The sequence below is a fragment of the Dermacentor andersoni genome, chromosome 8, assembly GCF_023375885.2.
Source record: "Dermacentor andersoni chromosome 8, qqDerAnde1_hic_scaffold, whole genome shotgun sequence".
In the NCBI taxonomy this organism is placed as follows: Eukaryota; Metazoa; Arthropoda; class Arachnida; order Ixodida; family Ixodidae; genus Dermacentor; species Dermacentor andersoni.
In genome coordinates this window covers 73,617,451-73,632,856 of record NC_092821.1, presented here as the reverse complement: position 1 = coordinate 73,632,856, position 15,406 = coordinate 73,617,451, and the positions used below count along the sequence as shown (strand labels likewise).

General features: G+C 51.3%; 1 protein-coding gene across 1 annotated transcript in view; it reads right to left on the bottom strand.

The window, feature by feature from the left end:
- fng (Fringe glycosyltransferase) overlaps positions 1-15,406 on the bottom strand; it is a 105,513-nt gene that overhangs the window by 23,043 nt on the left and 67,064 nt on the right. The window contains exons 7-8 of the mRNA XM_050185573.2: positions 3,426-3,496; positions 1,669-1,763 (exon numbers count right to left, since the gene is read on the bottom strand). Coding sequence (XP_050041530.1) covers positions 1,669-1,763; positions 3,426-3,496 — 166 coding nt within the window. The remainder of the gene's footprint in view (positions 1-1,668; positions 1,764-3,425; positions 3,497-15,406) is intronic.

Below are 15,406 nucleotides of genomic sequence, written 5' to 3'. Positions count from 1 at the left end.
GCTGTCCAGGAGGTCGTTTCGTTCATGTATGCCCTTTTCACTCCCTCCACCCGACTCTTACTATCTAACAATAATAAAAATAATAATAAAAGTTCGATCATCGCTAAACGTGTCGCCTCACAAAGGCATTACCGTGCATTCAAATCTATTACCGCTTCAAAAAGGACGAGTAGCCATTTCTCCTACACGATTTTCGCAGATTGTGTCCCTGGCTTCCTTCGAACCACTCCTACCAAGGCTTGCTGCACGAACGAGCCTCCCAGTCGCGCTGCCTTCGACCGTACGTCAGACGGGCCACGGCCGAAACGCGGCCCCATCGGTCACCCTCTGAACAGCACTCCCGATGACAGCGGCAGTCGAGCAGCTATTCTTTCACAGTCTACGACAAGCACAGCGAGAAAAGACGAAGAGGGAGACACTCACTTGCAACGTTGCCTGGAAAATGCACCTGTAGTGCAACTGCGTGCGAACGCAGTCGAGATCGCTGTACGCCCCCTGCCCACCCTTCCAGTACACGACGCGAGAAATGCTAAGAACACCCACAAGCCCCCCCGCCCCCCTACCCCACCCCCAACCCCACAAAAAAAAAAAAAAAAAAAACGAGAAGGAGAGAGAGAGAGATTTCTAAGATCCCAATCGCGCCGATTGCGGTTCCGCGCCGAATAAATGCACTCGACGAGCTTGACGAGCGCACTTATAAAAATACCCGATGGCCTCACGCCAGTGAAGTGCACGCATACACACGGCCTAATCGGAGCCGGTCTCTCCTTGCTAGGCGAGACGAGGACGCTTATTTTTACGCGGAGACGTAAATAAGGAGGGCACGGATAGAAATCTGCCCAGAAGGCGGTGCTTAGACGAAGGAATCTGTCCTAAGATTGCGAGCCGAACCACTCACGGCAGCTGCTCCTATTAGCGAGAGCTTAAGCTTACATTTCTGCTTTTTTTTTTCAAACTGCCCACTCGGAAAAAAAAAGAAAGAAAAAGCAAAGAAGAGGGGGAAGGGGTTGCTCAAAATGGCTTCGATTCAGTTACTGCCTTGTCTCATTTTTCTTTCTTTTTTTCTTTTTTATAGCATCTGGGCTTAAGCGACCACACTTTCGTGGGATAAAGCGTGGTAAGGCAGAAAAGTAGCAAGACGGGCATACAAGTGGTGACGCGGCCCGAAAGTTCCCGCACCAGCTACCCCTGACGGCAGGCGATTGTGACATCCTCGGTAAAGAAGAAAAAAATCTAGGACTACGCCGCATTCCAAAGGAACTAAAACACTCAACCGAGCAAGTTTCGTGAACTTTTTCTGCACCTAAACGGCCAGAATGGGAGAGAAACGATTTGGATTGTCGAGAAGCCCACGGGACTGACGCATCGGCTCCCATGTTTTGGCGCGAAATGAAAAAAGAAGAAAAGAAAATGTGTGACAAATTTTCTCTACTATAAATGAATTCTCTATCGCCAAATGGAATAGAACGGCGCAAACAGAAAACGAGCCGTCCTTATGCGCTGTTCCATTTAGTATGGATTACAAGGCATCCTCACTCGTATAATCGCCAAGCGAATGAAAGTACGGAAAGAACGCGTCACCAGAACAAACAGAATCGGTGTCACACTATGCACGTCACTTTAAGATCACTGAGAGACTGCAGTACAGAAACATCAGCGTTCACTGACCTGGTCGCTGAGGGCCTCCTTCTTGAGGAACTTCATGGGTTCGAGGTGCGAGTGGAAGTTCTCGACCACGGTCAGATTCTTCTTCAGAAGGTGCTCTGCAGGAAAAAAAAAAAGAAAGCACGGCTCAGTGCGGTTGCGCCCGTTACAAGCAGGCGCGACGCACTTTCAGCCGAGCGGCAAAGGAGCCGATGGCGAAAGCCACTGCGTCAGAATGCAACCGTCCGTGGGACGCCGAAACTGTGGCGAATGCATCCCCGGGCGCCGACGGCCCGACGCTGGCTTCTCGCCGCGCTCGAGTAAGCTCAGAAAACGCGCGTTGTTGCGCGTTGTGGCGCGTCGACGGAGCGCGACAGGTGTAGGCTTCTGTTACCCAGAAAAGGCCGTCGACGGGGTGTGGGGGTGGAATTAGACGCCACCTACCCGCAAAAAAGAAAAAGAAAAAAAAAGAATGCTGCCAAGCACCAGGACGCCCTAAATACCTACGAACCAAATTTCGGTTTCGGTACCCATGAAGGAGGTGGATTCGTCACGTCATGGGTACGTTGGGATGGGTACGTTGGCTCGCTCCGCTCACGCGACGGCGGGCAGCATCAACATACTTACACCCGTGAGCAAAAATATACGGACCACAGGGTCGCCGAAAAAAAAAAATGAATTTCTTCGTAATTAACGTGCGTAAACGGAAACTGATGAGTGCACTAGAAAATTCGTAACGACACGTTTGGACTGCGGTCTCTCAATTCCAAGTTCCATTAACTGACAGAGCATAAAATGAGTTTTATCGCGCTATCCCTGATCCGTATACTTTCACTCACGGGTGTACCCAGCATTGTCAGCCAATTTTGCCGCGCGTCGTGACGTCACGATAATATCGATGACGCCAGGTCTGCATTTGGAAACTGATTTCAGTATCGAATGAATACCCTCCAGCGGCCAGTCGCGCGGCAATTTTTCGTGTATTCGCGGGCTCCTTTCATGCTTGGAAAAGCATTTTTGTGTAGTACGTGTTGAGCAACAGAAAGCTGTATAGGAAGTATTTCACGTTGCTCTACAATTTTCTTATTTACACTTTTAATCTAAATATAATATTAGAGAAGCTGATTGATTAAGACTAACTATGTAATCAGGCGGGATGCAAAAAATAATCTGAGTATTTCCAGGTGACGGCAAACAACATTATTTTGGTTCTGTCCAGCTACGTGGCACTTGCACTTGGCTCCAGTTTCATGAGGCACCCAGTATAAGCGTCAATTTCCCGACCTTCATACCTGCTAAGTGCCATCATTTTACGTGCAAGAAGCATCGTATAAAGCTTCTACAACGTCGACAATATGAGTCAGTATACTCCTTGAAGGGCCTAACAGCGATAAAAAGTTATTTTTATTTCTACCAGTAGCGAATATGCACGAAGTTTAACGCAGGGAGGCCCCGGCGTGAGCCGCATGTACACATCGGTACAATCAGCAGACTATAGATAAGTAGCTCCCACACATGAAGCCACCTCTGCCGTTTGAGGCAGTGCCCCTTTCTTGTTGTCTGGGCAACTTACTACCGAGTGAGCTTTTGTACGTTCCGCCAGGACTCATTACGCCAAAAAAAAAAGAAAAAAGAAATTGCCCGCGATGACAGGGATCCGACTTCTCCACTATGTGCTACTATACTTCGTCCGCAGCACGTTCCAGATACGACAGCTGTATGCCAAAACAACTGCCGCAGTATGCGAAAACACGCAGTTCAGCTACAGGACTGTGACTCACCCACAATGTATCCCATGGTGACGTCATCGGGCAACCGGATGTGCTCCCCGATGCTGATGAACTTCCCGCGCCTGCAAAAGCAAACCAAGAAGATTCTTTCAAATGGCGATTCTGACACGGAAACATCGACTTTCTTGCTTCAATACGTTCACTAGTCTGCCGCTTTCTTTTGGCTTCTATTCAATTCATCAATGACTTGCTGTAAACGGCTTGATGTGCCCTGTGTACCACATTCGTCACAGGAAAACAAGACGTTAATCACAATCAGAGCATGATACGAGCGCTAAAGCACGAACGATTAGTCCCATCTAGCGACATGACGAGGTGCAATAAATATCGCACCGCTGTGATGTCTGCGCCTTCGGTGTACTCGCAACTACGTCGGTAGCCCACCATCTCCTCAACAAAACACTGCCGTTTCCTAACACGTTTAGAGAAAAAGAACAAAACAACAAACACGACGATCAATTTTTATTTCCATCCTGAGGGCGTGGCCATCCGCCAGCTTAACAAGGTGTCGGTTCAGGCGTCAGCGACGGATCCAATCAAGCGCGCGTCAGGACAGCGCGCCGCGCTCGCTTTCCCAGCCGAGCTGATCCTCCCCGCCCACCGACAGAGGAGGAAATCAAATTGACCTCCGACACGTGATTCAGGCGCTCGAGGTCCGCGCCTGGGTTGGTGCCGCGGTCGAGCCACCCGGATGCGCGTACACCGGCGCCCCGAGGACTATACCGCGTTTACTCAGCTCTAAGCCCCTGCGTTTTATGCACGACAGCCAGCCTGGCGTAGAATTTTGGGTTCTTAAAATTATATATATATATATATATATATATATATATATATATATATATATATATATATATATATATATATTTTACGAAGACTGGGCAAGAAATTTCCTTTTATTATAAGTTGAATACATAAAGGTAAATGGAGGGACGGTTAGCGGGTGTGAGGCCCAGCTGACTTGATCATAGGAAACTTAAGATATACAACTTTAAGTCATTTGGGACATAAGAAATAAAAATATGCCAGGTAAATGAATCCTCGGTATTGATAACCACCAATGTTAAGTCACTCGCTCCTGCAACGTGACACGTACAGAACACAAACCTTCAACAAGACAGAGCTTCACAGAACGGTGGACAGTGTTAGAGTAATAAATTCTCGTCCCCTTGTCGAAACGTTGGCTCCACAGACGTTTATTACTCGAACACTGTCTACCTTTCTGTGAAGCTCTGACACGAAACGTTGGCTTCGGCTTGAGGCATCCCTCGTTCGACCTGTGTTCACCAACAGACTCGGCATATATTACACAGACAATTGTCACTAATCCATCGAGCCAGCCTGCGTTGCCGCACTTGTACATGGTTTCTCCACAACTTTTTGTTTTACGACTATCGGCGGGAACATCTACAGCCCACGTTAATGAAAAATAGGGCCCTGACGTGCTCGTACACTCAATACTTCTTGGGGTTTCAACGCCCTTAGAATACTGCGTGTCCTAGTGCTTGCGGACACGAGAGGGAAAAGCGGTAGGTTACACACGAGTCAACGCGGAAGTTCGTCCCCGGCAATTTATATACTGCCTCGTGAGCGAAAACAAATCGCTCGCCCCATTGCGTGTTTTCCTTTCTCAATCATCTATCCAGTTACGCTCCATGTAGGGGAAGTTTGTTGCGGTCGTTCATTTCGGGGAGTTTATTTGGCTGCCAGACGCTTATGTCGCATCCTGTCTGCGCGTATGTATACGCATAAACGAGCCGTCACGTACTTCCGCTTCTTCTCAATGGAATTCGAGCGATGACCGCGCGTTCCGACCGGAGGGTCGCGGTGAGTGCGGCAGTCACGTAGCGGCCGTTCTCACAGCATGCAATGTCAACGGTATTCTACATTGAATTCTCTCGTACAGCGACCTATAGGGAAAATCAACTGCTTGAAAAGCGGACCTTGGATGCTGTGTGGGGTTGCTAAAGAAGACGTAGAGACTCCCGACATGTAGTGTGGTCTATAATCATGGAGCCTCCTTGAGAACATCAAATGTAAATTTGTACGTAAGACATGATTTTTCTCATCGCTCGGACGTCGCTCTGTGACTCCGCTTCGCCCGGCACCCGGCACAGCATCAGCCATGGAACCTTCGTGGCCACTCGGACCTCCACTTTCGCAACAGCCCTCAACTACGGCGTCGCTGATAGATCGTCGTTGCTTCAGGCCGTTAATCTCCATAAAAAAAACGCTTGTCCGAACTAGGTACGCCGCAAAAATCGCGCTAGGCGTATTAATGTCGCGTTCTTGCAAACGCGTCCGTACACAGTCGCGAAAGGCAGATATGTAGCCTAGAATCTGCGTTCACCTACTTTTGATTCCGAAACCAAGAAGTCACAAACGTTTCTTTCGAACGTTTTTTTTTTTTTTCTTGCTTTAATCGCAGGGAGAAAAACGTGGGCGAGACGCGATATCGCCTCAAATGTGGGTCGCGCACCGCGAGAAGACGGTGCCTGCGCGAGCGAGCGAGCGATTACACATTTTTATTTTCGCCTGCTTTCGCAACAACGGCCCTCGCAATCGGCGTTCAGCCCTTGTGTAAAACGCGAGATTCGTGTAGCGATCTTTCGCTGGAACAGCGTTTATGCACTCTGTCGTTCTGCGTATCTCTCGTCGCTGTTTCAACACTCCCCCCCCCCCCCCGCCACCCCTATTCTCGCACACACAGGCAGGTGTGCGTGCGAGAGACAAACGTGTCCAGACGCGAGCCACACGCCAGTCCAGCCGCAAGAAGCAGGCCAGCGCGCCTCGTCGCCTGGCAACTTCCCAGCGAATTCAAAAAAGGAAAAAGCAGGAATGAAAAGATAAAACGCGCAGGAAGAAAAGAAAAACGGCACAAATTATTCGGAGCAGTGCCACGGCGCGCACTGCATCACTGCTTCTCCGCGCAGCCTCGAAAACAATATATATAATCACCGCCTGCCCGCCGACAGCTGCCGCCGATTTGCAAAGTCCGAAGTGCGCGTCTATATAGGAGAGCGAGACGGATCGACGTCCTTCTGATGCCGTCCGCGTCCCGGTCCATTGGGCTGCGCGGCCACGGCGGTTTGGATATAGCGATACAGCGTATTAACCGGGGTCCGCGCCGTTACACATACACACGCACGCAGCACGCGAAGTGTTACACAGGGACGCACGAGACTGCATTTGCCTTGTACACGGCGTGTTCGGTCCATTTCTTTTTTTTTCTTTCGTTTTACAATCACCCGAAAAGCAGCTGGTAGACCGGAACAAATCTCCGGGCCGAACCCTCCCCCTCCGCAGACCGTTTCTTCGAGATGAGGAAAAGAAAACACAAGAAGGAATCGAGATACGGAGACTGGTGCCCGCTATACGGGGACTCGAACGGCGTCGGCCAAGCCCTTCGGGGACGCAGTGTCCAGCGGTCCGCCGATAAGCCGCGCTGATAAAGAAGGGAGCGGTCGAAGTGGGTAAGAGAGAAGCAGAAGGAACTGGAGCAATCAATCGACGGGTCAAGAAAAAACAAAGATACGGCAGGAGGATCAAAGGTAGCAGCAGTCCGTAAGTTTAATGCGAAAGAAACACAGCAGACAGAGAGAGAGAGAAAGAGAGGTCAATTAGGCAGGATGCGGGCGCGATGCGAAACAACTAAAGAAAGAACTAAACGAAGCAAACACGCACCGCATATACCAGGGTGTGCACCCATCCTGCAGTTCATTCTTGGTTTCTCGTTTTCGCCCCAGCTGCCCGGTCATTATAACGATCGAACCTTCGAGACTGGACGCGCGCTTGCGCGATGTGGCCTTCGTTGAGAAAAAAAAAAAGGAAGGAAAACGAAGAGAGGAGATACTAACGCTAGGCAAAAGGAGAGATAAGCCTGTAGTATATAGACAACGCCCAAGCCATAGCCAGAAGAAGGGCGTATGCACCTCCTCCTCCACGGTGGTGGACCGTCGAGCCACCACCACTCCCCGCACTACATGTCTCTACGCGTTCGCCACCGCTTCCGTTGGGTTTTGATCGTTCAGCCCGGTGGCGGTGCGCGTAAAAAGGTGGAGCGAAGTGAGCGGGCCCGAGGAATGAAATTTATTAGACGCTCGCGAGGCCCGCTGTAACGAGTCGTTCATTATCTTTATGCGAAGTAATTATAAGAGGCAAAAAAAAAAGTACGTCGAAGCATGGACGTGGTCCTAGATTCCTCATGTGTCAGCTATTCATTTTAATGCGTCACCGCGCTGAAGAAACACCAAGAGAAACACATCCGAGTAGGATGTGCGCTGTCACGACGTATAACGTAGTGAGAGCGCCTCCCGAATGACAAAAACGAGTAATGCAATACGTGTGAATAAAGGGCACTCATTGGGTCAGTATTGGAACACTCGGGTGAAATGAAAAGACGCTCTTCTGGATGAGTGTTGTCGAATGCAAGTAGGCTTGGCCGGCTGCGCATATTTAACAGGATAATGGGGAACGAGCTGAACAGAACTGGCGGCCCGAAGGAGATGTCTAACACAGCTGATAGAATGGCGACCTTAATTAAGAAGTCATTTTCAATGCCACCTTTCACATATAGGTTCAGACGATATTTTCTCCGAAATTCGCAACGGCTCTTGACAGAAACGCGGCTGCGGTCCCTGTCGATAAATGCTGGCGTCGTTCTGTTTACTTAAACGGATATGATATTTGTGCCAATGTCGACATACATCGCTGTTTCTTCACACTTTCTTTTTTTTTTTTCAGTTTCTAACCGCTACATTCTAATCTCCTTCTCTGTTGTCGTCAAGTCACAATCTTCCGCGAATACGTAGTCGTTTTCTGCGCAGTCCTTTTATCATATGTTTTGGTTGAAAACAGTAAGTGTATGATAATGTACTGCCGCCAGACACCTATGTATGGGTGATCAAAACATTTGAGATTCCGACTAGGGAAGTTCGCGTCCAATTTCCGAGATCGTCAGGAAATTCCTTGTTTGTTATTAAAAGCTTTGCTTTGTTTTGGAAACCCCGCCGGCTTTCGTGGCCGGGGATCACCAGATGGCGCTCGCATTCGCGACAGTGGCGGCGCCAGCCGTACGGAGAAAAAAAGAACCAGAAAGCTCGACTTCGCGCCTCTGCAGTGGCAGCCTCTCTACAACGCATGAATAAAGCCTTCCGTGTCACATTGTGCGGACATATCCATAAACACAAGCCCATGTTTCGACTCTTTATGCGCTCACTGTATTCGCTGTATAGAGGTCCTAAATCGTTGGATCTGCTGATTTTTATTTAAGAAGGTCGTGTGAAGACTTCTGTTAAAGTCATCTGACAATTCACAACAGAAAGACCTCACGAACGGTCCCTCATAGACGTATCGCTGCGTTAAAGCAGTGTTCCGTGTCTTTGGCCACGTTGGGTGTGATCCAAATCTAACTGCGAGAAATGGTACGTTGAATTGTTCCGTGATGTTACGGCGAAGGGCGTTCTTTGCAAGACGCAGCATCGAGGCCTTTGGCTGTGCATGACGTGAGTCCAATATTCGCTCAAAAGCTTCAATTATCTGACACGATTTAACAGAAGAAGCAACGAGGCGCATTTTTCCGTTTGTTATAAAAATGCCCGTACGGCAACCTGCGTAATACATCTGGCACACAAAATGCATTACAAACGCAGCGCAGTGCGACAAGGCTGGGGAGCAAAGAAAATAGCGCATTATTGATTAATTCCATTCGCGTGATAGTACATTTCCCAATCAAGAACGAAAACAAGCCTAATGTGAGGTGGCAAGTAACTACGGAAGAAGACTGTAAAGCCAAGTTGTCAAAGAAGAAGCCGGTACAGGGGAACACTTATCATATTTGCCTATGCCTCCGCCCCGTTTGTCAGACTAAACGCCGCGCGCAACAACCGTGTCACATCAGGGGGGGGGGGGGGGGGAGCTTTGCGCCGATCCTCACTCTCTTGCATCCGTAATCATGCGAACGACAACCAAAATTTGGAGTCGGATATCTCGGAGCACAGACACACTAAAATAATTCTTACAAATGATACTGAGTAGAAACACGACTGCCTCTAACTTTTCAATACAAACATATATCCACTAACTGCAGTGAGCAAAAGGTTAAATATTCAATTTTAGTTAATTGGGCTGCTGAAAGCGATAATTATCATCTCACTTAGTGTTACCCTCGCCACATAACTTATTTGCGTAGGTGGTATTCGCGTGCCTTCCAGTGCCTAACTTTAAGAAAACCATAAAAGCTTAACTTTGAACACCCGGTATATACGTCACCACGGCGCGTGTTCGGCTCATCGCTCTCAGCAAAGAACACACTGAACGGCCCAAGACGCGAAAGAGAGAGTCACACTTGCTAACTAAAGAACCCTTAAGAGAAGTTTTTAAGAGGCCCTGAAAGTGTCCTTGAAAGATATGGGTAGCAGATGGCTAAAAGCGAAAGAGGAGCAATGACACGACGTTCAACAGCTGCGCCATTGTCTTACAATCCCGCGTGAGTTGTTGCGTCACTTATCCGGTGTCACTGACTCGTCGGCTGCTTTGACGCACAGCGCTTCCCGACAGAGGACCCAGCCGGACATGGAGGGGAGGGATAACTCTGAGCACAAGTGCAACGAACGAGTTCGACATATCGCCGTGCGCATCGTGGAATGAGCCCACTTTTTCCCACGTCGTGACGCCCTGCCGACGAGAATGACGGAACGTGCTTAGCGCGCACAGCAGCGGTCGCATGCCTTTTGTGCACTCGGTTTCCGATCACGAATCTTCACGACGACCGCGATGCGGCAGACGGTGGAAGGAGGCACGTCGTGTTGCGTCTGCGAACCCGCCTGTCCGCCAGCTCGCCTGCCTGGTCGGCACGCGAGGCATCCACAGCGTGCATACTGATGCCGTTTACAGCCGTGCGGAGGCTGGGCATAACGCGCACGCACAGACGAAGTTTACGGCATCATGGAGCGGCGCAACACTTTTACTGTTCTCGTAACTCGTGCCCGCAACACAGAGAACGTCACCTTCCCCTCCTCCAACCATCTCGCGCGCCCTTGAAACTGAAGCCGAGGGGGACGGCGGTACGCGGCAGCCGAATATGAAAGTCAAATGATCACGCAGCCGCCACTGCACGACCGTCGTCTGCCACCCTCCCCCGCCAGGAGCCGCCTCTGCTCAGTGCCACGCGGAGCAGACGACGACCTGACGCGAGCGAGCTGCGGTTTCTATCGGCCATTTTGTTTCTCGGTTCGTTGTGTGCACTCCAGCGCGGGTTGTGCGTGTTACAGGGGGAGACGACTCAGTCGGTGGGGGTCGCTCGGACGCTACGCCTCGCTCGCCGTGCTCCTCGTCAGGCCGCCTGCTACCCCCAATCGCCGGCTCGATCTTCAGAAATTGCCGCTGCCGCCAAAGCGCTCGTCACTATTTCGACAGGAGATGCCCGCGAGAGGCCGCCACCGTGGTCACCATACCTCCTCTCTGCCAGCCATCTTTGCGTCAAACGCCGCCGCCACCCCTCTGACGAGCTCTGAAAAGAGCATCGCGAGTCGGCTTGTCTTTCGTGGCGGACCTGAGCGGCCATCCCGGCCGACTTCGGTGCTATCTCGTCTTCTTTAAGTCCTTGTTTTCCATTCCTCTTTTTTATCTCTCTCTCTCTTCTGGTCCACTTAATAAAAAAGCAACTGCGACTTTCCTTCTATCCACTCGTATACGCCTCGAGTCATTACTTGATGCGCCGATATTCTTTTGGCAGCGGCCGGCCTAACCTATTTATTCTCCCGACCTTTTTTTTTTTTTTCGCCACCATCAGCCTGTCTTCTCCATCGGCCCATGCAATCTTTACTTTTGCACCTCGACGCGAGAGCGCGTCCTTCAACACGGCGAGACGAATCGACGACTCGGTTACGTCACTCAGTAGCCTTTGACAGCGTCGTGGGATGAGCATTTATCCCGATCTATGCTCGCAGCTACTGCGATGTGGCATCCCGACTGAAGGTTTTATTTTGTTTTGAAAGGCACTATATCCTATACAGATCCTAAGACAGCTCAGGGAAATAATCGCTTTTGAAATCGGTTGTTATTATCGAGTGGTTTGTGGCACGAACGTTCCCGATTCGGTTCCTCCCAAGGCGATTTCCGTATGCATACATATCATGTGGAGCCCGCCTCTTTAAGCTTTTCTTTTTCTTTGTAGAAAGCGAGGTCGCCCATACACGGCAACACATATCATTAGGCCGATCCACAGTCGGGAGTTCCAGCAGCGTTGGTGTCTCTCTGCTCAGCGCCAAGCAAGCTTCCAGCGTTACGTGTAGGGGTGCAAGTTACAGGGCTCAGTCGGATAAAAAAGCCACGACGTTCTCCTGAGGAAGCCAACCATCGGCTAGCTGCTGCGTGCAGGTGCGAATCGGGCACACGTTTTGTTGTCAGGCGGAGTTCTTGCACGAGCATGAAACCACGAACGACGATCAGCAAGCCACGAACAGGCCTGACAAGAGTCTACAGTTTCGGTGTCTTCTTTCCTTTCCCCGTCTCACTCACAGTGACCGAGGTTCGATGATGAAGACCTCTTGTCAAAAGAAATTCCCGGCCTCCCGCGTGTTTTTTGCCGCAGCGTCGTGACAGCGGCGAAAATGAAGGCCTCCGAAAGCCCGGCAGGGCATACAGGAGCAGCAGCCGGGGCCTATTGTCTGTCCCCGTAGTCGGGAGATGCAATTTTCTTCCTTCCAGCGTGGGAAATGAGCAGGGCCGTCGTCGCACGTGGGGCCACTTGTGTTCGGAGGTGTCAGTTTTCGAGAGATTGGATCGTGCCGCGTTCGCCACTCCCGTATACAGCGTGACGGCTGAGGAAGCGTGGGCTGCGCCGTCTTTGTTCGCCACCCTTTCCCCTCCCGCCTCACATACTCTCGCTACCAGAGTGTGTGCCTGTCAATTACGAGTTTTGCAAGGACACGGCGGGTCCGGGCGCATGAGGGAGGAGGGAGTCTAGTCAGGTGCCTGTGGAGACGTGTTGTTGCAAGACCCAGATGAGATTGTTAGCGGCTTTGACAGCTTTCTTAGAGAACCCTGAAAAGACAAAACGGACCCTGAACCGTTCCACACGCTGACAGCGGAGTCCTATTTCACCCATCCTCATGCCCCCTTACCGTCTTCTATGAGAAGTTATGGATCGCCACATGTGCTGCAACCTCGTAACTCGGCAAAAGCCACCCCTTCTTTGTCGCTTCCTCTGTAGGTAGCGAGTGGACATGCAATCGGCCATGACCACGTTTCTGTCTACTTTTTCCGTTTATTTCCACGCGCCAAATTGAAACCGCCCAACGAATTGCAAGGCATGATCTACGCACACCTTGGGTTGACACGAAAGCGTTACAGCAGACGCTCGCTAATGCCTCAAACCACGGCTAATGCCGTGGTTTGCGTACGTGTGGCTAACTAACCGTGGCGTCAACGCACTACACCAGGTACACCTTCGCCTTTATACTGGACGACCACTACACAATCCATCCTTAAGCTTTGAATCCTAGTAGCCCTGCGGTCGCAGCACGGCACGCAGACCAAACGACCGCGCATGCGCGGGTATATGATGGCCGGAAAACGGATCCATCCCTTGGGACAGCACGCGCTGCATCCTCACCACTGCGGATGGGCCCGTTCCGGGAAAAAAAAAAAAAAAGAAGAAAGAAAGCTTGCGCGCAGACACACGCGAGATCGCTCGGGGTCAACCGGACCCCGCCTGACGACGACGACGAACAGCGAAATTCTTCAGACGGCGCCACGCATCATCCCGACCGCGCCACTTCTCAAGCTTTCTCTTCTTCGAGCAAGTTTCTTTTTACTGCTCCGCAGCCAACGGCAGCGCTGCACCGACGGAAAACGCAAGCACCGCGTACATAATGCAATCCCTGCCTCCACCGCGAAGTGGTCGAGCGCTTGCACGCGACTCGTGCAGGGCGGTGATGCTGCCGTTCGCCTTGCGTGCGCAACGATGCCGCCTGCCTCGGTGCGTCGCGGCCGAGTCCCGGCCCACCTGGCTTCGATGTTCCTCCCCCGTGCCCGGCGTGGCCTACAGCCACAGTCGAGCACGAGAGAGCCTCCGCGCTCGCTTGCTCGCTCGCTTGCCCGTCAGGCTTGATGGTAGGCATGCGCGTGCTGTTCGTGTTTCTCGGGAACGCGCAGGCCGCATCGCGTGCGCGCCCAGCCGGAACGCAGTGGCGGCTGGGCGCGCACGCGAGTGAAATGGACTCGCGCTCACGGCACGCATGCACGCGCTCCTTAAACTAACCGCCCCCCCCCCCCCCCCCCCCCGCCGCTCTGCCACGGTTCTTCTTTGGGAAATGATGAGGTGAACTCTGTGGTTCACTGCGTGAGATGGCTGCTAAGTCTGCGAGTTCTTGTTTTCCACTTCTTTTCCCCGCTTCGCTTTCAGCGCTGCTGCAGGGAGGGCAGACATGGCTTCCTTCTGTCTTCTTTTTCGTTTCTTTCTTTACGTAAGCCAAGACCTCCTTCTTTTTTGTTGGTCCCTGAACTCGAAACAACGTAAACTAGCCGACTCTTGCTACCCCCCCTCCAAACGTCTATTCTAGAATGCAAAGGAATATTTAACCTTATCAAAGTACGTAATCATTGCGTAATTAGGCACGCTCGTTCTTGAAGAACGCACGGCGGAACACCGCCTTCCATTTCGGTGCGCGCGGCAAACCAAAAAAAGGAAGTCGGCAAAATTGATATAGAAGCTCTGTTTGGCCCCTTTCGGCAAAGTGAATTAAAAAGAAACCCGTGTACTTGGAGCAGAGTGTACGGCGAGCAGGGAGGAGAGCGGTAACGGTTCGTGAAAAGGACTGCAATGAAAGGTTTGAAACAATGGCGCCCGCAGTTACGCTGCAAGTGAAGTTTAACGAGAGACGGCATGTGTTACACAACGGAATTAACTCAGCGCGGCAAACGAACAGCGCGAGCCGGAATGAGGGAAAAATACGCACAGTAAGCAAAACCATGTCGGCGCCCTGCGTACAAAAGAACCGAAACTTAAGACTCCGCATGCACAATGTGCAGAGGTGCTGACCACTTGGGAAGGCTAATCCTGTTGCGTCAGCTGGTTCCGTATTGTCAATCTATCATTTTGAGGCACATTTTCAGTCGTACGTGACGGACGTGGCGCGTGGTGAGACTTCTCGCAGAGCCAATCCGCGTTCGCTGAAAGTGATATCCAGGAAAAAAACAAAAAAAGAAAGGCTTCGCTAAGAATATCGCCTCCTTCCTTCCACAGCATGCCATGTTGTGAGAAATGGTAAACTTCCCTATAGTTCCCACATCCTCCGTACACAATGTAGGCTATAGATGCTATAGGTCGAAACGTTCTATTGTGCGGCCGAAGCGGCGCTAAAGAAACACAGTCGGCGGCAAACAACATGGCGGAGACGCTTGGCGTTGTTGTCGATATCGCACTTGCTCGTCACACATTCCGCATTCGCTCCGAGTAAGCGCCGATTTACGCTCGAGCCGCCCATCGCCGCAAGCCGCGTGCGGTCGCGCGAAAGATTGCACGTATCAAACACTGTGCACAAATTTCGGTTTACAATGTGTAAGGCATACAATGTGCACACAGTGTAAATGGTAATCTGTGCACAAGTGCTGGATACGTGCAATACGGCGATGGGCGGCTCGAGCGTAAATCGGCCCTAAGCCAGCGTCAGGAACCGCAGACAGACGAATATCGGCGACCCAATGCGCGACGACGGTGGCGATTGCACGGCTCAATGCGACGCCGAGCGGCGCGGTCAAATTATCGAGGCCAACGAAGGCCGCCTCACGGCAAAAGCGCGCGGAATAAATCGCGCCGGCCGTCGGATACGCGACGCGATTTCGCTGCACGAGCGGAGCATAAGTAAAGGGCGGGACGCCAGCAACTGCGCACATCAGCTGCACACCACGCGCACGTACCGCAGCACGAAGTTATGATACGAGACTTGATTGAAAACAGATTGCGCGTATAA